The sequence below is a fragment of the Schistocerca nitens genome, chromosome 3 (assembly GCF_023898315.1).
Source record: "Schistocerca nitens isolate TAMUIC-IGC-003100 chromosome 3, iqSchNite1.1, whole genome shotgun sequence".
Classification (NCBI taxonomy): Eukaryota; Metazoa; Arthropoda; class Insecta; order Orthoptera; family Acrididae; genus Schistocerca; species Schistocerca nitens.
Window position 1 is genome coordinate 207567233 of NC_064616.1, and position 23854 is coordinate 207591086.

The window sequence follows — 23854 nt, forward strand, 5'->3', positions numbered from 1 at the left end:
CTATCACAAAGCGAAAAAAGTGGTCCAACTAAAACATTCATATTTCTTTACGTACCAGTACCACACGAATATGTAATAAAAATGGGGGTTCCTATTTAAAAAAAAAAAATTGGTTCAAATGGCTCTGAGCGCTATGGGACTTAACATCTGTGGTCATCGGTCCCCTAGAACTTAGAAATACTTAAACCTAACTAACCTAAGGACATCACACACATCCATGCCCGAGGCAGGATTCGAACCTGCGACCGTAGCGGTCACGCGATTCCAGACTGAAGCGCCTAGAACCGCACGGCCACACCGGCCGGCTCCTATTTTAAAAAACGCAGTTGATATCCGTTTGACCTATGGCAGCGCCACCTAGCGGGCCAACTATAGCGCCATCTGGTTTTCCCCCTTCAAGCTAGACAAGTTTTGTTCTTTTTAGTTTTTTCGTTTGACGCTTATTTCGTAAGATATTTGGGCCGGTCACGATTAATGGACCACGCTGTGTATACAGGGCGAGTCAGTTGCCCCTACCGATGCGTTTCATGCAACCTGCAACACCTTCACAAGATTTTCACGAGGTTTTCATATTCTCTCACTCAATACATGCAAACTACTAGTCTTACAGAAAAAATGAACAGGTCCTTTTTTGGAAATTTAATGTGGTTAAATTTTTTACTGGGGTACGTTCTCGCTGGAGGCCACGATTCTCGAGTTATTAAAAAAAAAAGTATAAGAGTGACCTCGAAATGCATGTCCACCACTACGCTCTCCCCCACCTGTCAGGATTTCTAGTATGTTTTTCATAGCATTCCCCCGTACCACAGTACAAAAATATCCAACAACTCAAACTACTACGGATATTTTAGCTTTTTTTTTTGGAACCTAACGAGGTGGCGCAGTGGTTAGCACACTGGACTCGCATTCGGGAGGACGACGGTTCAAACCCGTCTCTGGCCATCCTGATTTGGGTTTTCCGTGATTTCCCTAAATCGTTTCAGAAAAATGCCGGGATGGTTCCTCTGAAAGGGCACGGCCGATTTCTTTCCTAATACAAGCTTGTACTCTGTCTCTAATGACCTCGTTGTCGTCGGGACGTTAAACACCAATCTCCTACTCCTCCACTCATTTTGGTCTCTATTGATAGGGCTATTGCGCCAGCATTATTGATTTAAATATTCCCATTAGCGTAAAGAGAGAAAAACGAACTTTGTACACGTTACGCAAAAATTAATCACGTTGACAATTCTATCCAAACTTAATCCTTACAAGCACAGTAATTTCGTAGTCAAAGCCCTGATGAATAAAACCAAGTAGCTGTTTAATATATGCTGCAAAAATTCACAAAACTGTTAGGTAAAATTTTCACAAATGGTTGCAATTTGTAAGTGCTCGACCAAGTCAGTGCTGTGCTAAGTCCAGTCAATGAAGACCATAAAGGTCGAATGTGGGAAATAATTCGTGCTGTCGCAAATTTTTGTACAGTGGCAAGAGGGAGTACCGTGAACAATATACTAGAAATCCTGACTGGTTGGGGCTGCGTGTGGGGGTGGGGGTGTTTCTGAATGTCATTTTTGTACGCTTTTCTTTAGTAACTCGAAAAGTACTTGAAAACATAACCTAGTAGAAAATTTAACTGTAGTAAACTTCCTACAAAAAGGTCCTGTCCTTTCTTCTGTAGGACTAATAGTTTGCACATTAATTAATAAAGTACGTATGTCTATACCAATCCTATCCATTGCCAGTGGAGGTAGTAGTTGTTTACAGTGTAAGTTTCACGATGTATTGTGTGTTTACATACACTACTGGCCATTAAAATTGCTACACCACGAAGATGACGTGCTACAGACGCGAAATTTAATCGACAGGAAGAAGATGCTGCGATATGCAAATGATTAGCTTTTCAGAGCATTCACACAAGGCTGGCGCCGGTGACGACACCTACAACGTGCTGACATGAGGAAAGTTTCCAACCGATTTCTCATACACAAACAGCAGTTCACCGGCGTTGCCTGGTGAAACGTTGTTGTGATGCCTCGTGTAAGGAGGAGAAATGCGTACCATCACGTTTCCGCCTTTGATAAAGGTCGGATTGTACCCTATCGCAATTGCGGTTTATCGTATCGCGACATTCCTGCTGGCGTTGGTCGAGATCCAATGACTGTTAGCAGAATATGGAATCAGTGGGTTCAGGAGGGTAATACGGAACGCCGTGCTGTATCCCAACGGCCTCGTATCACTAGCAGTCGAGATGACAGGCATCTTATCCGCATGGCTGTAACGGATCGTGAAGCCACGTCTCGATCCCTGAGTCAATAGATGGGGACGTTTGCAAGACAACAACCATCTGCACGAACAGTCCGACGACGTTTGCAGCAGCATGGACTATCAGCTCGGCGACCATGGCTGCGGTTACCCTTGACGCTGCATCACAGACAGGAGTGCCTGCGATGGTGTACTCAACGACGAACCTGGGTGCACGAATGACAAAACGTAATTTTTTCGGATGAATCCAGGTTCTTTTTACAGCATTATGATGGTCGCATCCGTGTTTGGCGACATCGCGGTGAACGCACATTGGAAGCGTGTATTCGTCATCGCCATACTGGCGTATCACCTGGCGTGATGGTTTGGGGTGCCGTTGGTTACACGTCTCGGTCACGTATTGTTCGCATTGACGGCACTTTGAACAGTGGACGTTACATTTCAGATGTGTTACGACCCGTGGATCTACCCTTCATTCGATCGCTGCGAAACCCTACATTTCAGCAGGATAATGCACGACCGCATGTTGCAGGTCCTGTACGGGCCTTTCTGGATGCAGAAAATGTTCGACTGCTGCCCTGGCCAGCACATTCTCCAGATCTCTCACCAATTGAAAACGTCTGGTAAATGGTGGCCGAGGAACTGGCTCGTCACAATACGCCAGTCACTACTCTTGATGAACTGTGGTATCGTGTTGAAGCTGCATGGGCAACTGTACCTGTACTCGCCATCCAAGCTCTGTTTGACTCAATGCCCAGACGTATCAAGGCCGTTATTACGGCCAGAGGTGGTTGTTCAGGGTGCTGATTTCTCAGGATCTCTGCACCCAAATTGCGTGAAAATGTAATGACATGTCAGTTCTAGTATAATATATTTGTCCAATGAATACCCGTTTATCATCTGCATTTCGTCTTGGTGTAGCAATTTTAATGGCGAGTAGTGTATTCGAGGTTGGGTCGTAACATGGTATCTGCCACATGTGTGCCCATGGCTCTCAGCGAATTGTGTAACATATAAATGAAGGTCATTCACATACTGCGCTTGCTGTGCAAATCGAGTTCACACCATCCGCCCCCCCCCCCCCCGCCTCCTCTCTCCGGATCAATAGGATGACTTAAATTAAGTCCACTCCTCCCCCCCCCCCCCTCATCTCCCCGCCCCCTGTGGTATCGTGCAGAGGCTGCGGTGCCCCACAAAAATCATCAAAGCCAATTCATACCACAGACATTAGGGACGGTTCGCAGTGATCCGTAACAACCGATGAGAGGAACTACACAAGACACGCCCTCACTGTTAGTGTAGCAGAGCCTTCGCGCTGTCAGTATACTGTCGAGAATGCAAGAGCTTGACACAAGTTAATAACCTAATGTAAAGTAGTTAACATCAGAGTGTAGAACCAACGAGTTGTGGAAGTTTCTTATGGGCATGTACTTTAGTATAGGTTGGACATTGTACCTCAAGAGAACAGTTTTTTAACTAGTGCATCAAGTGATGATTTGTTAGAGAATGACAGTTGTAAATTAGACAAGAATCCCGTCGCGAAGAACTGTGCTACGTTAAGTATATCTTTTTATCATTTATTTAATATATCATGTGTTCTGATTCCTAAGTGCCACACCACAGAGCAAACAAAGAAGCTACAGTTACGGCCGGATGATTTTAGTTTCGTCTGGTCACATCTCCGTTTAATGCTATTACAATGGCCCGAGCTACGTAATTTATGTTGTGTGCGCTGTAGTGAAAGGATCATCAGAAAAAAAGCAGAGTTATTCTACTTTTTAAAAAAAGCAGTAAATATTATCGTAATTTATGAGGTCAGACATTTTACCATTACAGTGTTTGACTAGGGTACAGCTGAATTAGTACAAATTAATGACATCATGACTTTTTCTGTTAGTACTCCAACGTATGTGCACTTCCCACCGAAACCTCCAATTTTTGGGTAATTTGTTATGATTCTGTTATTTTTCTCCACATACTAGTTTTTCAAGAAAACACACATAAATACGAGACTTTAAATGTAAAACAATTACAGAAGCAGCATATTTAAACAAATACACTGATTCAAAATTTTAAAAAGAATTGTGTAACTGGAGCACAGCGATCGGTATAAAATGCTAAAAATCAAATAAAAACATTCTCGGTAGCGTTATCAGATTTTTTATTTGTTAGCAACCAGTTTCAGCTCTTTCTTCAGACCGTCTTCAGGCTTTTCCCCGGAATTATGGCTGCTAGTGGCCGCAGACAGAGTGAAATCCATGGAAGTAGAGGTTACTACCGTACTTCTACGGATCCCACTGCGACTGCAGCCACCAGCAGCCATAATTACTGGGAAAAGCCAGAAGATGGTCTGAGGAAAGTGCCGAAACCGGCTGCTAATGAATAAAAAATCTGAAAACGCGATCGAGACTATTTTTGTTTGATTTTTAAATACACCGATACCCCAAGTTAAATTAATACACTGCAACAATCCTGGATAGGTCAATGAGGAACTTGCCAGCGCATTATTTGTGTGCTAAAAAACAACGTTATCGCTATAAGGTTGCACATGCAGTTGTCTCAGTGGCCCCATGTGACTTTCAAGATGTCTGGGTTGGGGTCTATTGCAGTTATTACTCACTGGAGACAGAAGAGACGGACCATATCAGAGCAGGTCGCAACTAACATACACTCCTGGAAAACGAAATAAGAACACCGTGAATTCATTGTCCCAGGAAGGGGAAACTTTATTGACACATTCCTGGGGTCAGATACATCACATGATCACACTGACAGAACCACAGGCACATAGACACAGGCAACAGAGCATGCACAATGTCGGCACTAGTACAGTGTATATCCACCTTTCGCAGCAATGCAGGCTGCTATTCTCCCATGGAGACGATCGTAGAGATGTTGGATGTAGTCCTGTGGAACGGCTTGCCATGCCATTTCCACCTGGCGCCTCAGTTGGACCAGCGTTCGTGCTGGACGTCCAGACCGCGTGAGACGACGCTTCATCCAGTCCCAAACATGCTCAATGGGGGACAGATCCGGAGATCTTGCTGGCCAGGGTAGTTGACTTACACCTTCTAGAGCACGTTGGGTGGCACGGGATACATGCGGACGTGCATTGTCCTGTTGGAACAGCAAGTTCCCTTGCCGGTCTAGGAATGGTAGAACGATGGGTTCGATGACGGTTTGGATGTACCGTGCACTATTCAGTGTCCCCTCGACGATCACCAGTGGTGTACGGCCAGTGTAGGAGATCGCTCCCCACACCATGATGCCGGGTGTTGGCCCTGTGTGCCTCGGTCGTATGCAGTCCTGATTGTCGCGCTCACCTGCACGGCGCCAAACACGCATACGACCATCATTGGCACCAAGGCAGAAGCGACTCTCATCGCTGAAGACGACACGTCTCCATTCGTCCCTCCATTCACGCCTGTCGCGACACCACTGGAGGCGGGCTGCACGATGTTGGGGCGTGAGCGGAAGACGGCCTAACGGTGTGCAGGACCGTAGCCCAGCTTCATGGAGACGGTTGCGAATGGTCCTCGCCGATACCCCAGGAGCAACAGTGTCCCTAATTTGCTGGGAAGTGGCGGTGCGGTCCCCTACGGCACTGCGTAGGATCCTACGGTCTTGGCGTGCATCCGTGCGTCACTGCGGTCCGGTCCCAGGTCGACGGGCACGTGCACCTTCCGCCGACCACTGGCGACAACATCGATGTACTGTGGAGACCTCACGCCCCACGTGTTGAGCAATTCGGCGGTACGTCCACCCGGCCTCCCGCATGCCCACTATACGCCCTCGCTCAAAGTCCGTCAACTTCACATACGGTTCACGTCCACCCTGTCGCGGCATGCTACCAGTGTTAAAGACTGCGATGGAGCTCCGTATGCCACGGCAAACTGGCTGACACTGACGGTGGCGGTGCACAAATGCTGCGCAGCTAGCGCCATTCGACGGCCAACACCGCGGTTCCTGGTGTGTCCGCTGTGCCGTGCGTGTGATCATTGCTTGTACAGCCCTCTCGCAGTGTCCGGAGCAAGTATGGTGGGTCTGACACACCGGTGTCAATGTGTTCTTTTTTCCATTTCCAGGAGTGTATATCATGCACTAGCCAGTAACTGTTAAACCGCCTACACACGACTGTTAGATAACGCTGCTGGAGAGAGAGCGAGATGGAGAATAGTCTTCTAGGCACTCTATTTCTCATAAGTCACTAACGTCAAAATCTGCCCACAAATAGCCAGTAGATCACGGCCGTAGCCCCGTCTGCCAGCAATGGTATGAGAAATGTCCTACATACCTGAGGTGCACAGGAAGCCAACCGCGCGTAACCACCTGCTCGCCAGCAGAAGCATCGGATCTATATGGGCAGGCGTAATGGATTCATGCGCTGTATGTTTAAGTGCCTAATTGTTGGGGATATTTCCAAAAATCAATCGCTATTACTATCCCATAGCTGGAGCACTATACGCTATCCGCTCAAAAGTGTCCGGACGTTTTCCAATAACTTAGCAATCAGTGATAGAATGTGTTACTCGTACGACCCATCTAATGGATTTTATCACCTGTTTTGTTACTTTTTTTTTAAATCAGTACCTCTAATTATGTCTCAAATGCAACGCCAAGTGTCAACGGAAACGAAGCTTCCATGGCGAGCAAGAGATAAGGCATGGGTGGCGTTCCGTACACCTCATGTGTGTTGGACATTTCTCTTACCATTGCTGGCAAACGCGGACAAAGAACGCGACTTCCGTTTTGTTTCCCGTTGCGAACAAAATGATTTTAAAGCAGAATTTTACGTATTCATTCGAGACAATGGCCCCTAATTAGCCTCGTTCGAAATTCGCTTTATTAGCGCATGTTAGCAGGTAAATTAAAAACAAATGAAAAAGAGCCAGTGCTACGACACAGCAAGACACAACACACCGCTACGTGTCCCAGAATAATGAAAAATTGGCTATATGAGGAATTGTAAGTGGCACTCCTTGAGCTAATTCCGACGAATGCGAATCCGACATCAGCCTCGTCTACAATTTCTACATCTACAGATTCATCATTACTCTCCAATTCATAATTAAATGCCTGGCAGAGGATTCATGAATCACCTTCGAGCTATTTCTCTACCGTTCCACTCCCGAACGCCGCGAGGGAAAAACCATCACTTAAATCTTCCGGTGTGTGAGCTGATTTCTCTTATTTTATGATGGTGATTCTTCCTCCCTATGCAGGTGGCGCCAACAAAATATTTTCACACTCTGAGGACAAAGTTGGTGATTGAAATTTCATGAGAACATCCTGCCGCGACTAAAATCGCCCTTTGATTTAATGATTGCCGCCACAATTCACGCATCCTGTCCGTGGCACTCTATCCCCTATTTAGTGATAATACAAAACGAGTTGCCCTTCTTTGAACTTTTCCGATGTCCTCCGTTAACCCTATCTGATGCGGATCCCACACCACAGCAATACACCAGAAGAGGGCGGATAGGAGTAGTGTAAGCAGTCTCTTTAGTAGACCTGTTGTATTCTCTATGTATTCTGCCAATAAATCGCAGTATTTGGTTTGCTCTCCCAACAACTTAATCTATGTGATCGTTTCAATTTAAGTTATTCGTAATCCTAATTCCTAAGTATTTTATTGAATTTCCAGCCTTTAGCGGATTTCTTTTAGTACTCATTTGGCTGGCTTCACACATTTCATTGTTCAGATTCACTTGCCACTTTTGGCACCACACAGATATCTTGTCTAAATTGTTTTAAAATTTGTTTTGATCATCTGATGGCTTTACAAGACAGTAAATAACAGCATCATCTGCAAACAATCGAACAGGGCTGCTCAGGTTGTCTCCTAAATGGTTTATGTAGATCAGGAACAGCAGAGGGCCTAGAATACTTCCTTGGGGAACACCAGATATTACTTCTGTTATAATCGATGACTTTTCGTCAGTTACTAAGAACTGTGAACTTTCTGACAGAAAATCATGAATCCAGTCGCACAACTGAGAGGATACTCCGTAGGCACGCGATTAGATCAGAAGTCGCTTCTGAGGAAGGATGTCTAAAGCCTTCTGGAAATCTAAAAACAAGGAATCAAATTTCAAAAATACACTTATTTAAAAAGGCAACTAAAAAGTACGTGTTATGCAATACATTTTATACATTGAAGGATTACTTAGATAAAACAGAGTAGGGGTTTGATAAAAAATGTTATACAACTAAATAATAATAATAATCATAATAATAATGATGATAAAATAACCAACATTCCACACAACACCTTCACTTTATGTTTTTTCCTTCGTTTTTCCTTTCTAAAAATACTTACCGCCAAGCAATACATAGCACAATACTAACACCTCTTCCTCATTCTGAGCTCACCATCTCACTCATTATGGAGGGATGCTGACTCAGTTTTTCAGTATAGCAAATGGGAAGTTGCAGTACTGGAAATGGCCCAGAGATCACCAGTGTGTGTGTGTGTGTGTGTGTGTGTGTGTGTGTGTGCGCGCGCACGCGCGCGCGCGCGCGCGCGCGCGTGTGTGAGTGTAGTGAGTGAAGTGTTGTGAAACAATGTGTGTATAGTGTGTGCAGTGACTGATAGTGAGATATGAGTGAACAGTGTGGCATTATTTGTAAAAAAAAGTATTTTATACCAGGAGTAAATCTAATGATTGTCTCTAACTAGAAGTCTGTAAATACGAGGGGCGTTCAGAAAGTAAGCTCCGATCGGTCGCGAAATGGAAACGACTATGAAAATCCGATAAAGCTTTGCACAGATGTGTTGGGTAGTGTCTCTAGTATAACCCCAGTTAGCATCACGTCGCTCTTCTCATTTCTGAGCTCGCAGTGAGTGCGTAAAGATGTCTAGAAAATAGTGTCTGCCGCCAAGTACGAGGGCCTGGTGAGAAATTTCGCCTGAAGCTATGCAGCTAACATTACATAACTGTCGTGCTGTTTCTTCTTCAAGACAATTCTCAGCCGCATTCTGCAGGGGCAATGAAGATGCTCCTGCATCGTTTTCAAATGGAAATGTGAGATTACCCACAATACAGTCCGCAATTGTCTCCCCCTGAGTTTCATCTCTGGTCACATGAACCGCTGTCTTTGAAGACAACATTTTGACACAGACAACGAGGTGTAGGCCAGCGTGGAGAATTGGCGGAAAGCACTGGCGGCTGCCTTCTATGATGAGGCTATTGAAAAGTTGGTACAACGCTATGACAAAAGTCTAAGTCAGAACGGCGACTACGTAGAGAAGTAGCTGAAAGGTGTAGCTAATTGTTACAAGTAAAACATTTCTGATGTTCACTGTGGTTTCAATTTGGCAATCAATCGGAGCTTACTTTCTGAACAGGCCTCGTATATGTGTGTACGAATTAGCTTATTTTAAATTGATCTAAATTTGTAAATACTTTGACATGTCCTATATCCTTATAAAAAGATATCTACGGATGAATAAAGCTACTACTACTACTACTACTACTACTACTACTACCACATACCCTGTCGATAGTACACATCACTTCGTGAGAATAGAGCTAGTTGAGTTTCACGAGAACTATGTTTTCTAAATCTGTGTTGGCTGTTTGTCGATAAACCATTTTCTTCGAGGTAACCTGTAATGTCCAAACGCAGTATATGTTCCCGAATCGTGCCGCAAATCGACGTTAGCGATATGGGTCTGTAATTCAGGCGATTACTCTCATGTCCTCTTGGATATTGGTGTGACATGTGCAACTTACCAATCTTTAGGTTCGGAACTTTCTTCGGGTGAGTGGTTGTATATGATTCCTAAGTATGGAGCTATTGTATCAGCATACTCTGAAAGGAACCTGACTGGTATACAATCTGGACTGGAGGCCTTGGCTTTATTAAGTGATTTAAGCTGTTTCGATGCACCGAGGATATCTATTTCTAAGTTGCTCATGTTGGTAGTTATTCTTGAATCAAATTCAGGAATGTATACTTAGTTTTCTGCGGTGAAGAAGTTACGGAAAATTCTGTTTAGTAACTCTGCTTTAGTGGCACTGTCATTCACAACATTACCATTTTTATCGTGCGGTGAGAGTATTGATTGTGTCTTTACATACAATTGGAATCTCTTTACATTTTCTGACAGAGGTTTATACTAAAAATCGCGTTCTCCAGCATACTGTTGTGGTAGAATACCCACAATTGTTATGGTCGCCGTGGGGTTATTCCAACGTTTATCAGCGATAATATAAACCGTATCAGAGGCATGAGAGTACATCAATGAATTTCCTAATTTTATGCCGGCCGCTGTGGTCTCGCGGTTTTAGGCGCTCAGTCCGGAACCGCGCGACTGCTACGGTCGCAGGTTCGAATCCTGCCTCGGGCATGGATGTGTGTGATGTTCTTAGGTTAGTTAGGTTTAAGTAGTTCTAAGTTGTAAGGGACTGATGGCCACAGATGTTAAGTCCCATAGCACTCAGAGCCATTTGAACCTAATTTTATGCACCTCCTGCACGTCTTTGCAGCAGGCATTGATCATATGCTTTTTACCTCAATTTACTGATGGCACAACCTCCCACCGAAAAAATCACATCAAGCTTCTAAAATTGTGTTGCTACATGTAACAAAACCAGTAGCAATAGTTTTATTACACTTTCCTGAGACAGGTATGATTACACGTTCACTACTGATTACGCCTGTCATATTAAGAATACGTCCAGGGTCCTGTTTGCCAGCAGCTCTTTACTCTCATAACGTGATACCTCTCTTAACTTATTGTTTAAGTGTCACAGCAGTAACACTGGTGGCTGTTAAGTCCTATTTAAAGTTGTTTGAGTACTGGAACTGTTTTTTGTCTCGAGTCAAGTCACTAACATTAAAAAGATGCAATAGATCTCTTTGTTTGCATCTGTATCGCGTGTGATGGAAGGTCACTGCAAATTGACAGCTTGGGAATTTAACACTGGTAATACTCATGCTTACAAAGTTTGTCATCCTAAACGGCAGGTTAAAATGTGTGTTGCCGTTCCTATGTAATTTCATTTTAGAATTTCATAAATGCCCTTACCATTACAGCGGATAACTTTTCTGCTCCTGTTCTGTACACCAAAAGGGGTTGTCTTAACTTGCTGAAGAAAAAGAATGTTTTGTTAAGATGGCTGGCACGTAGCTTTGTTGCTGAACAGCTAAGTGACGTTACTCAAAGAAGTGGAATTTTACCAAAGAAACCAATTTTATGGGTCGTACTAAAACAAGACTAGAATCTTAATAGAAAACTGAGTTTGGTAATCTTCTTAAAGGAACGTCGATACAGAAACTCTTCTACGCAAGATTCACTGCGCTAAGACAACCCTGGGAAACAGTGACCCCTCTATAAGATGCTATTGTTTCTTCCCTCTCTAGCGTAGAATACGCTACGATTAATAGTTATTAGAGGTTATAATAATGAAACTATCTGGGACTTAATCTAGGATCTCTCCCTAGGACGTATATTGTATCTAACAAGCACAAGTTCTTTCCAGTCATTAAGTGACATGTATACCAAGTTTTGTTGAAATCGGTCCAGTTGTTTAGGAGGAGATGTGGAACATACATACAGGTTTACATATATACTTACATGCACAGAATTTCTTCAGATGTTTCGATAATATACACTCCTGGAAATGGAAAAAAGAACACATTGACACCGGTGTGTCAGACCCACCATACTTGCTCCGGACACTGCGAGAGGGCTGTACAAGCAATGATCACACGCACGGCACAGCGGACACACCAGGAACCGCGGTGTTGGCCGTCGAATGGCGCTAGCTGCGCAGCATTTGTGCACCGCCGCCGTCAGTGTCAGCCAGTTTGCCGTGGCATACGGAGCTCCATCGCAGTCTTTAACACTGGTAGCATGCCGCGACAGCGTGGACGTGAACCGTATGTGCAGTTGACGGACTTTGAGCGAGGGCGTATAGTGGGCATGCGGGAGGCCGGGTGGACGTACCGCCGAATTGCTCAACACGTGGGGCGTGAGGTCTCCACAGTACATCGATGTTGTCGCCAGTGGTCGGCGGAAGGTGCACGTGCCCGTCGACCTGGGACCGGACCGCAGCGACGCACGGATGCACGCCAAGACCGTAGGATCCTACGCAGTGCCGTAGGGGACCGCACCGCCACTTCCCAGCAAATTAGGGACACTGTTGCTCCTGGGGTATCGGCGAGGACCATTCGCAACCGTCTCCATGAAGCTGGGCTACGGTCCCGCACACCGTTAGGCCGTCTTCCGCTCACGCCCCAACATCGTGCAGCCCGCCTCCAGTGGTGTCGCGACAGGCGTGAATGGAGGGACGAATGGACACGTGTCGTCTTCAGCGATGAGAGTCGCTTCTGCCTTGGTGCCAATGATGGTCGTATGCGTGTTTGGCGCCGTGCAGGTGAGCGCGACAATCAGGACTGCATACGACCGAGGCACACAGGGCCAACACCCGGCATCATGGTGTGGGGAGCGATCTCCTACACTGGCCGTACACCACTGGTGATCGTCGAGGGGACACTGAATAGTGCACGGTACATCCAAACCGTCATCGAACCCATCGTTCTACCATTCCTAGACCGGCAAGGGAACTTGCTGTTCCAACAGGACAATGCACGTCCGCATGTATCCCGTGCCACCCAACGTGCTCTAGAAGGTGTAAGTCAACTACCCTGGCCAGCAAGATCTCCGGATCTGTCCCCCATTGAGCATGTTTGGGACTGGATGAAGCGTCGTCTCACGCGGTCTGCACGTCCGGCACGAACGCTGGTCCAACTGAGGCGCCAGGTGTAAATGGCATGGCAAGCCGTTCCACAGGACTACATCCAGCATCTCTACGATCGTCTCCATGGGAGAATAGCAGCCTGCATTGCTGCGAAAGGTGGATATACACTGTACTAGTGCCGACATTGTGGATGCTCTGTTGCCTGTGTCTATGTGCCTGTGGTTCTGTCAGTGTGATCATGTGATGTATCTGACCCCAGGAATGTGTCAATAAAGTTTCCCCTTCCTGGGACAATGAATTCACGGTGTTCTTATTTCAATTTTCAGGAGTGTACTTAAATAAAAATAGTAAAACATAGAAATAAGCACAATTGTAAAATCAATATAAGTAATTCATTAGCCAAATTGTTATGACAAATAACCTCAGTACAAAAGCATATCATAATCTGTGGAAGACCTATAATGTTATCTCTGTGAACTACCTGTAAGAAGATCTATGTAACTATTTTGTTTATATAAGATATTTTCGATGTGTAAAGTGTACAAGTTGTGTGTGATGTTAAGTGTGTGTGAGACTCTACACAAATGGACCATTAGAAAACTGTAAGTACAAATTGTTCTCAAACTTTAGCCACTAACCTCACAGAAAGAATTGATACCCAGCTAAAAATCGCGTTTCTTATGTATTACAGTCAAAGTCAACAAAATGAAGCAGATTCACACACACTGACAACATCAAAAGAGATGGCGTAACACACATTAAAAAAAATAAAAAAAATGCACTTGAAAATGGGAATTATTTCTCGAAACGCGTCGTGCGAATAGTAAAATAAAGAAAAATCGTGACTGGTAGCAGAAGATTTATTTATTTATAAACAAACCTATTGGAAATGTTATGTTAGGCATTTCTCCTCCTTACACGAGGCATCACAACAACGTTTCACCAGGCAATGCCGCGCCGGTCAACCGCTGTTTGTGTATGAGAAATCTGTTGGAAACATTCCTCATGTCAGCACGTTGTAGGTGTCGCCACCGGCGCCACCTTGTGTGAATGCTCTGAAAAGCTAATAATTTGCACATCACAGCATCTTCTTCCTGTCGCTTAAATTTCGCGTCTGGAGCACATCTTGGTGGTGTAGCAATTTTAATGGCCAGTAGTGTATTTGAGGAGTCATCTGCACGACTCTTCATTGTATACACTGCTGTTAGTAGCACAGGGTTACAATATGGATTGGAAAGCACTTGCACCTCGGAGCCGGAAAAAGTGGTGCACGTGCCGTTCACCGCGAGAGTAGAACAAAGTAAACGGCAGCCGGGCCGGCCGGGGTGGCCGAGTGGTTCTAGGCGCTACAGTCTGGAACCGCGCGACCACTACGTTTGCAGGTTCGAATCCTGCCTCGGGCATGGATGTGTGTGATGTCCTTAGGTTAGTTAGGTTTAAGTACTTCTACGTTCTAGGGGACTGATGACCTGAGAAGTTAGGTTGGTTCAAATGGCTCTGAGCAGTATTGGACTCAACTGCTGAGGTCATCAGTCCCCTAGAACTTTGAACTACTTGAACCTAACTAACCTAAGGACATGACACACATCCATGCCCGAGGCAGTATTCGAACCTGCGTCCGAAGCGGGCGCGCGGTTCCAGACTGTAGCGCCTCGCCGGCCGCTGGTGGCCGAGCGATGCTGGGCGCTTCAGTCTAGAACCGCGCGACGGCTACGGCCACAGGTTCGAATCCTGCCTCGGGAATGGATGTGTGTGATGTCCTTAGGCTAGTTAGTTTTAAGTAGTTCTAAGTTCTAGGGGACTGATGACCTGAGATGTTAAGTCCCATAGTGCTCAGAGCCATTTGTACGGCAGCCGGTGTTTACCTGAAGGCGGGCCGGGGAGGTTCCGGAGCGGCCACTGGCCGGAAGGCCGGGCGTCGCGTCGCCGACGGCTCGTCGGCGTCATTCAGCGCGAGGGTGGGCGGCGGCGGCGGGGGCGGCGAGGGCTGCGACGCGGCGGGCGTGGCCGGCCGGCCGGGCCGGAACGCTTCCACGTCGTAGTCGTCCTCCTCCGGAAACTCCGCCACCGGCGGGGGGCTGGGCGGCGTCGCGCTCACCTGGGCACCACATACACACACTATGCACGTCTCTTCGTAACCACATCGAAATAAGTGTCCAAGGAATAGAAAAGCAACTGAAACCACTCAACAGACGAAAGTCCACTGGACCTGACAGGATACCAATTCGATTCTACACAGAGTACGCGAAAGAACTTGCCCCCCTTCTAACAGTCGTGTACCGAAAGTCTCTAGAGGAACGGAAGGTTCCGAATGATTGGAAAAGAGCACAGGTAGTCCCAGTCTTCAAGAAGGGTCGTCGAGCAGATGCGCATAACTATAGACCTATATCTCTGACATCGATCTGTTGTTGAATTTTAGAACATGTTTTTTGCTCGCGTATCATGTCATTTCTGGAAACTGTTGTGTACATAGTTCCGCATAGTCACCGCGTACACAACTTTCCCACTAGAGCGCGGCCCGCTAAGCACAACAGCGCAGGCGCAGCGCTCGTCCGTCTCCGCACTACGAGATGGCGCTCCCTTAGAGCCCACGGAATATCAGACCAGCTGTGTGGCTGGATTGAAGAGTTTTTAGCAAACAAAACACAGCATGTTGTTCTCAATGGAGAGACGTCTACAGATTTTAAAGTAACCTCTGGCGTCCCACAGGGGAGTGTTATGTGACCATTGCTTTTCACAATATATATATGTGACCTAGTAGATAGTGTCGGAAGTTCCATGCGGCTTTTCGTGGATGATGCTGTAGTATACAGAAAAGTTGCAGCATTAGAAAATTGCAGCGAAATGCAGGAAGATCTGCAGCGGATAGGCACTTGGGGCAGGGAGTGCCAACTGACCCTTAACATAGACAAATGTAATGTATTGCGAATACATAGAAAGAAGGATCCTTTATTGTATGATTATATGATAGCGGAACAAACACTAGTGGCAGTTACTTCTGTAAAATATCTGGGAGTATGTGTATGGAACGATTTGGAGTGGAATGATCATATAAAATTAATTGTTGGTAAGGCGGGTGCCAGGTTGAGATTCATTGGGAGAATTCTTAGAAAATGTAATACATCAACAAAGTAGGTGGCTTACAAAACACTCGTTCGACCTATACTTGAGTATTGCTCATCAGTGTGGGATCCGTACCAGGTCGGGTTGACAGAGGAGATAGAGAAGATCCAAAGAAGAGCGGCGCGTTTCGTAACAGGGTTATTTGGTAAACGTGATAGCGTTACTGAGATGTTTAGCAAACTCAAGTGGCAGACTCTGCAAGAGAGGCGCTCTGCATCGCGGTGTAGCTTGGTGTCGAGGTTTCGAGAGGGTGCGTTTCTGGATGAGGTATCGAATATATTGTTTACCCCTACTTATACCTCCCGAGTAGATCACGAATGTAAAAGTAGAGAGATTCGAGCGCGCACGGAGGCTTTCAGACAGTCGTTCTTCCCGCGAACCATACGCGACTGGAACAGGAAAGGGAGGTAATGACAGTGACACGTAAAGTGCCCTCCACCACACACCGTTGGGTGGCTTGCGGAGTGTAGATGTAGATGTACTGCAACTATTACGGCGTACAGTCAAGTGCCGGCACGCCAGTCGGGGGAAGAGATGGCTGTGAGAAGACGTCAGGCAATCGCACGCTGACCTGCCCCTCTCCAGGACGACAACGCGTCAACAGCAGCCCCTATGTGAAGAAGACTTAAGTGCCGCAACCGCCTGGCGACGCCCCACACAGTACTGGAGAGCCCCTGCAACACAGCTACTACTGATAATCCCAGATGCTCGACCCGCCGAAAAACAGGCAACCGCAGGGAAACCGTACTGTACACAGCACGCAAACCAGCCACACAAACCCCCTACACCGTCTGTGAGCCGATCTATGACCGATCGCCCACTAATGTACAACGACCTTGAACTGTTGCAGGGACGCAGCAACTGCAGCAAGCCCTGCAACGAGCTCCAGCAACGACAAAGGTAACGATGCACGATACCTCCCACTAACATAACCACACCTTGCATGCACTGTCGCAGATAGCAAGCCGCTACTGCCCTTACTACCCGTCCTACTGTCGCAGAGGTTTTTTTGCCTTGGCGCTTGCCTTGGCACTTTTTTTCCTCTGCCCTTACAACCGCTAGCCTTCGATCGCTTTCGTCCACTTTCTATCTCCTGATGGACCATGTTAATGAGTAATCTTACCCAGACGCATGGATAACATCACAGCCCGCATCCTGTGACTCTTGATTCAAAAACTAACATGTTATACGGAGGTGACAGTAGAACTTTTCGTTACTACGCTTGTACACTCTAGACTTGGGAGTTGTTATACTGTAGATTGCTTATTTTGTATGTCGCCCTTTGCTTGCGACATATCTGTGTAATTGTCAAAGTTAAGTATTGTCATTTACTTTTTTGTAATATAACCCATTATATCGATTTGTTTGAATTGTGTGTCTAGCGAACCGAGTACGTGGATTCCTGGACTTTACATATTTGACGAGCATAGAGATATAATAGCAACCTACGTCCACCTCTAGAATTTTCGGAGACGACTGCACGAAAACAACGACACATACAGAGAAAAAACACGTATCGGTGGATACGGCATCTCTACGAGTTTAGATTCGTAATAAGTAAAATAGCTTAGTTGCAGAAAACGTCACTACGGGGCGAGCGTGTCGGAATGTGTAGACAAATCGTCCGCTCGATACTGTCGCATCCAATTAGTTGGCGCCTGTAGATACGCAACCTGGCGAACAGATTTTCAAAGCGGGCCGTTGTCACCGGTCCGACGAATTGCGCGAATGTGTACCTCCGCCCGCTGTGCAAACGGTGGCCCTATCGAGCACCTGCAATGCAAGCTAAAAACCCTGTCCACCGATACCTGTCTATTTTCTGTACTTCTTTCAGGAGTTGCGTAGCCGTCTTCTGAGCCCCTGGAGGTACTTACGGATAACCCCGTATTCCGACCTCCGTTTCTCTCTACAATTTATACACTTCAGCCCGCATCTCGTGGTCGTGCGGTAGCGTTCTCGCTTCCCACGCCCGGGTTCCCGGGTTCGATTCCCGGCGGGGTCAGGGATTTTCTCTGCCTCGTGATGGCTGGGTGTTGTGTGCTGTCCTTAGGTTAGTTAGGTTTAAGTAGTTCTAAGTTCTAGGGGACTGATGACCACAGATGTTAAGTCCCATAGTGCTCAGAGCCAGTTTTTGTAAAAGGCTACATTCCAGGCAAATACGTTCACGGAAGACTTCCTAACATTTGCATTTGTATACGTGTCGCGTCCGCAGTTTCTGATATGTACGAAAGAACAGAAACCATTTTGATCCTACAGCCACACTGAATGAAAGCACAAAGGAATTAAAGACATTAGCTGCCAGTGGGCATCGGTTCATTTCAATGAGACAAGTTGAAAATTTGTTCCGCATCAGGATTCGAAACCGGGTCTGCTGCTTACTAGGCAGACGCGCTGAACACTACGCAATCCGGACGCAGTGGTCGTCACAACCGCACGGACTATTTAGCACGCCTCCCTTCACACCGAAATTCTCTACTGATGTACCACACACTACTGATGTAGCGCCCCTGCTCACTAGCCTCATTATCCACGGCATCTCGCCGATTCCCGTAAGAGTTGGAGTTTGTTGTGCGTCTCCACTGAAAGTATCGACAGACCCCAGTTTGATCCTGCTGCCACCATGAATCGAGACGCAAATGAATTAAAGACATTGGCTGCCAGTGGTATTTCAGTGGGGCAAGTTGAAAATTTATGTCGGACCAGGATTCAAACCCAGGTCTCCTGCTTACTAAGCAGATGCACTTACCACTACGTCATCTCGACACATTGATTTACATTTGTATTTGATGTTAACAAATCCCAGCTTTTAAGAATGTTTTTTTTACTGTTGCGCGTCTCCATTTTATATCTTTCCTGTCGATCAGCATACAGTAACTTCAAATCTAATTGGGGCACTCTACTGCGATTGTCTATAGTAGGGTACGCTTTGGGATGCACATAAAACGTTTAGCAGCGATTAATAGTGGAGCTTTTTTTGAGGGTATAAAAACTTCTCAGGAGAGTCACATACAGAAACACTGGCTAATGTGGCGCCCACCCCACCTTTTCCAGTTACGCAGGACAGACGACGCCTGGAGCATAAAACGTGAGACAAGAACAGACATCACAGTATCAAGGCCGCAAAGTATTATCCGACTCACTCTGTGCAGAACACACCGCGTACATGCCTTCTTACTTGCTCTCACTATAGCAGGTTGTTTTATCAAAATTGAACTCCGAGTCAACCGCTTTGTCGGAGTCCGAGTGGAAGTCGGAGGAGGTATTCACGTTATTTTCATTTGTGAATAACCACAGTACTGTGTAAAATTGTCAGTTTATTTATGGAACCGCCGGCCGGTGTGGCCGAGCGGTTCTAGGCCCTTCAGTCAGGAACCGCGTGACCGCTACGGTCACAGGTTCAAATCATGCCTCGGGCATGGATGTGTGTGATGTCCTTAGGTTAGTTACGTTTAAGTAGTTCTAAGTTCTAGGGGACTGATGACCTCAGATGTTAAGTCCCATAGTACTCAGAGCCATTTGAACCATTTTTTTATGGAACAAAATTACACTACTGGCCATTAAAATTGCTACACCACGAAGATGACGTGCGTACAGACGCGAAATATAACCGACAGGAAGAAGATGCTGTGATATGCAAATGATTAGCTTTTCAGAGCATTCACAAACGTTGGCGCCGGTGGCGACACCTACTACGTGCTGAAATGAGGAAAGTTTCCAACCGATTTCTCATACACAAGCAGCAGTTGACCGGCGTTGACTGGTGAAACGTTGTTGTGATGCCTCATGTAAGGAGGAGAAATGCGTACCATCACGTTTCCGACTTTGATAAAGGTCGGATTGTAGCCTATCGCGATTGCGGTTTATCGTATCGCGACATTGCTGCTCGCGTTGGTCGAGATCCAATGACTGTTAGCAAAATATGGATTCGGTGGGTTCAGGAAGGTAATACGGAACGCCGTGCTGGATCCCAACGGCCTCGTATCACTAACAGTCGAGATGACAGGCATCTTAGCCGCATGGCTGTAACGGATCGTGCAGCCACGTCTCGTTCCCTGAGTCAACAGATGGGGACGTTTGCAAGACAACAACCATCTGCACGAACAGTCCGACGACGTTTGCAGCAGCATGGACTATCAGCTCGGAGACCATGGCTGCGGTTACCCTTGACGCTGCATCACAGACAGGAGCGCCTGCGATGGTGTACTCAACAACGAACCTGGGTACACGAATGGCAAAACGTCATTTTTTCGGATGAATCCAGGTTATGTTTACAGCATCATGATGGTCGCATCCGTGTTTGGCGACATCGCGGTGAACATTGGAAGCGTTTATTCGTCATCGTCATACTGGCGTATCACCCGGCGTGGTGGTATGGGGTGCCATTGGTTACACGTCTCGGTCACCTCTTGTTCGAATTGATGGCACTTTGAACAGTGGGCGTTACATTTCAGATGTGTTACGACCCGTGGCGCTACCCATCATTCGATCCCTGCGAAACCCTTCATTTCAGCAGGATAACGCACGACCACATATTTCAGGTTATGTACGGGCCTTTCTGGATACAGAAAATGTTCGACTGCTTGGTCTGGCCAGCACGTTCTCCAAATGTCTCACCAATTGAAAACATCTGGTCAATGGCGGCCGAGCAACTGGCTCATCACGATACGCAAGTGAACTGTGGTATCGTGTTGAAGCAGCATGGGCAGCTGTACCTGTACACGCCATACAAGCTCTGTTTGACTCACTGCCCAGGCGTATCAAGGCCGTTATTACGGCGAGAGGTGGTTGTTCTGGGTACTGATTTCTCAGGGGGCCCGCATCTCGTGGTCGTGCGGTAGCGTTCTCGCTTCCCACGCCCGGGTTTCCGGATTCGATTCCCGGCGGGGTCAGGGATTTTCTCTGCCTCGTGATGGCTGGGTGTTGTGTGCTGTCCTTAGGTTTAAGTAGTTCTAAGTTCTAGGGGACTGATGACCATAGATGTTAAGTCCCATAGTGCTCAGAGCCATTTGAACCATTTCTCAGGATCTATGCACCCAAATTGCGTGAAAATGTAATCACATGTCAGTTCTAGTATAATATAATTGTCCAATGAACACCCGTTTATCATCTGCATTTCTTCTTGGTGTAGCAATTTTAATGGCCAGTAGTGTAATTGCAAAATTAGCTACTAATGTACGAGGCATATTCGGAAAGTAAGATCCGATTAGGCGCGAAATGGAAACCACTGTGAAAATCCGATGGAACTGCACGGATGTGTTCGGCATTGTTTTTAGTCTACCTGTCGATCGCTTCATTCGCTCTTCCGTCCAGAGCGCAAATTGATCACGTAGAAATGTTTAACACAACAGTGTCTCCTGCCAATTATGTGGATCTCATTAGGGATTTCGCCTGAAGCTATGCAGCCCACATAACATAAATGTCATGCATTTATTTCTTCAAAGCAATTTTGAACCGGTTTCTGCAGGGGCAATGAAGACGCTCCTACAGCGTTTTCGGTGGGAAGTGTTTGATCGCCCACAATACACACTTAATCGGCTGCCTCCGTTGTTCATCTCTGCTCGCAAGAACCGCTGGCTACGAAGACATTTTGGCACAAACAGCAAAAGGCAGACCATTGTCTACATCTCTACATCTACATCCATACTCCGCAAGCCACCTGACGGTGTGTGGCGGAGGGTACCTTGAGTACCTCTATCGGTTCTCCCTTCTATTCCAGTCTCGTATTGTTCGTGGAAAGGATTGTCGGTATGCTTCTGTGTGGGCTCTAATATCTCTGATTTTATCATCATGGTATCTTCGCGAGATATGCGTAGGAGGGGGCAATATACTGCTTGACTCTTCGGTGAAGGTATGTTCTCGAAACTTTAACAAAAGCCCGTACCGAGCTACTAAGCGTCTCTCCTGCAGAGTCTTCCACTGGAGTTTATCTATCATCTCCGTAACGCTTTCGCAATTACTAAATGATCCTGCAACGAAGCGCGCTGCTGTCCGTTGGATCTTCTCTATCTCTTCTATCAACCCTATCTGGTACGGATCCCACACTGGTGAGCAGTATTCAAGCAGTGGGCGAACAAGCGTACTGTAACCTACTTCCTTTGTTTTCGGATTACATTTCCTTAGGATTCTTCCAATGAATCTCAGTCTGGCATCTGCTTTACCGACGATCAACTTTATATGATCATTCCATTCTAAATCACTCATAATGCGTACTCCCAGATAATTTATGGAATTAACTGCTTCCAGTTGCTGACCTGCTATTTTCTAGCTAAATGATATGGGATCTATCTTTCTATGTATTCGCAAAACATAACACTTTTCTACATTGAGATTCAATTGCCATTCCCTGCACCATGCGTCAATTCGCTGCAGATCCTCCTGCATTTCAGTACAATTTACCATTGTTACAACCTCTCGATATACCACAGCATCATTTGCAAAAAGCCTCAGTGAACTACCGATGTCATCCACAAGGTCATTTATGTATATTGTGAATAGCAACGGTCCTACGACACTCCCCTGCGGCACACCTGAAATCACTCTTACTTCGGAAGACTTCTCTCCATTGAGAATGACATGCTGCGTTCTGTTATCTAGGAACCCATCAATCCAATCACACAATTGGTCTGATAGTCCATATGCTCTTACTTTGTTCATTAAACGACTGTGGGGAACTGTATCGAACGCCTTGCGGAAGTCAAGATACACAGCATCTACCTGTGAACCCGTGTCTATGGCCCTCTGAGTCTCGTGGACGAATAGCGCGAGCTGGGTTTCGCACGACCGTCTTTTTCGAAACACATGCTGATTCCTACAGAGTATATTTCTAGTCTCCAGAAAAGTCATTATACTCGAACATAATACGTGTTCCAAAATTCTACAACTGATCGACGTTAGAGGTATAGGTCTATAGTTCTGCACGTCTGTTCGACGTCCCTTCTTGAAAACGGGGATGACCTGTGCCCTTTTCCAATCTTTTGGAACGCTACGCTCTTCTAGAGACCTACGGTACACCGCTGCAAGAAGGGGGGCATGTTCCTTAGCGTACTCTGTATAAAATCGAACTGGTATCTTATCAGGTTCAGCGGCCTTTCCTCTTTTGAGCGATTTTAATTGTTTCTCTATCCTTCTGTCGTCTATTTCGATATCCACCATTTTGTCATCTGTGCGACAATCTAGAGAAGGAACTACAGTGCAGTCTTCCTCTGTGAAACAGCTTTGGAAAAAGACAGTTAGTATTTCGGCCTTTAGTCTGTCATCCTCTGTTTCAGTACCATTTTGGTCACAGAGTGTCTGGACATTTTGTTTTGATCCACCTACCGCTTTGTCATAAGACCAAAATTTCTTAGGATTTTCTGCCAAGTCAGTACATAGAACTTTACTTTCGAATTCATTGAACGCCTCTCGCATAGCCGTCCTCACACTACATTTCGTTTCGCGTAATTTTTGTTTGTCTGCAAGGCTTTGGCTATGTTTATGTTTGCTGTGAAGTTCCCTTTGCTTCCGCAGCAGTTTTCTATCTCGGTTGTTGTACCACGGTGGCTGTTTTCCATCTCTTACGATCTTGCTTGGCACATAATCATCTAACGCATATTGTACGATGGTTTTGAACTTTGTCCACTGATCCTCAACACTATCTGTACTTGAGACAAAACTTTTGTGTTGAGCCGTCAGGTATTCTGTAATTTGCTTTTTGTCACTTTTGCTAAACAGAAAAATCTTGAAAGGTCTCTGTTGGATTCCTTTCATGTTAATTTCTTGAATCTGTTGTCATTTAA

General features: G+C 46.0%; 1 protein-coding gene across 1 annotated transcript in view; it reads right to left on the bottom strand.

Moving 5' to 3' along the window:
- LOC126248159 (uncharacterized) overlaps positions 1-23854 on the bottom strand; it is a 281623-nt gene that overhangs the window by 36259 nt on the left and 221510 nt on the right. The window contains exon 3 of the mRNA XM_049948904.1: positions 14822-15054. Coding sequence (XP_049804861.1) covers positions 14822-15054 — 233 coding nt within the window. The remainder of the gene's footprint in view (positions 1-14821; positions 15055-23854) is intronic.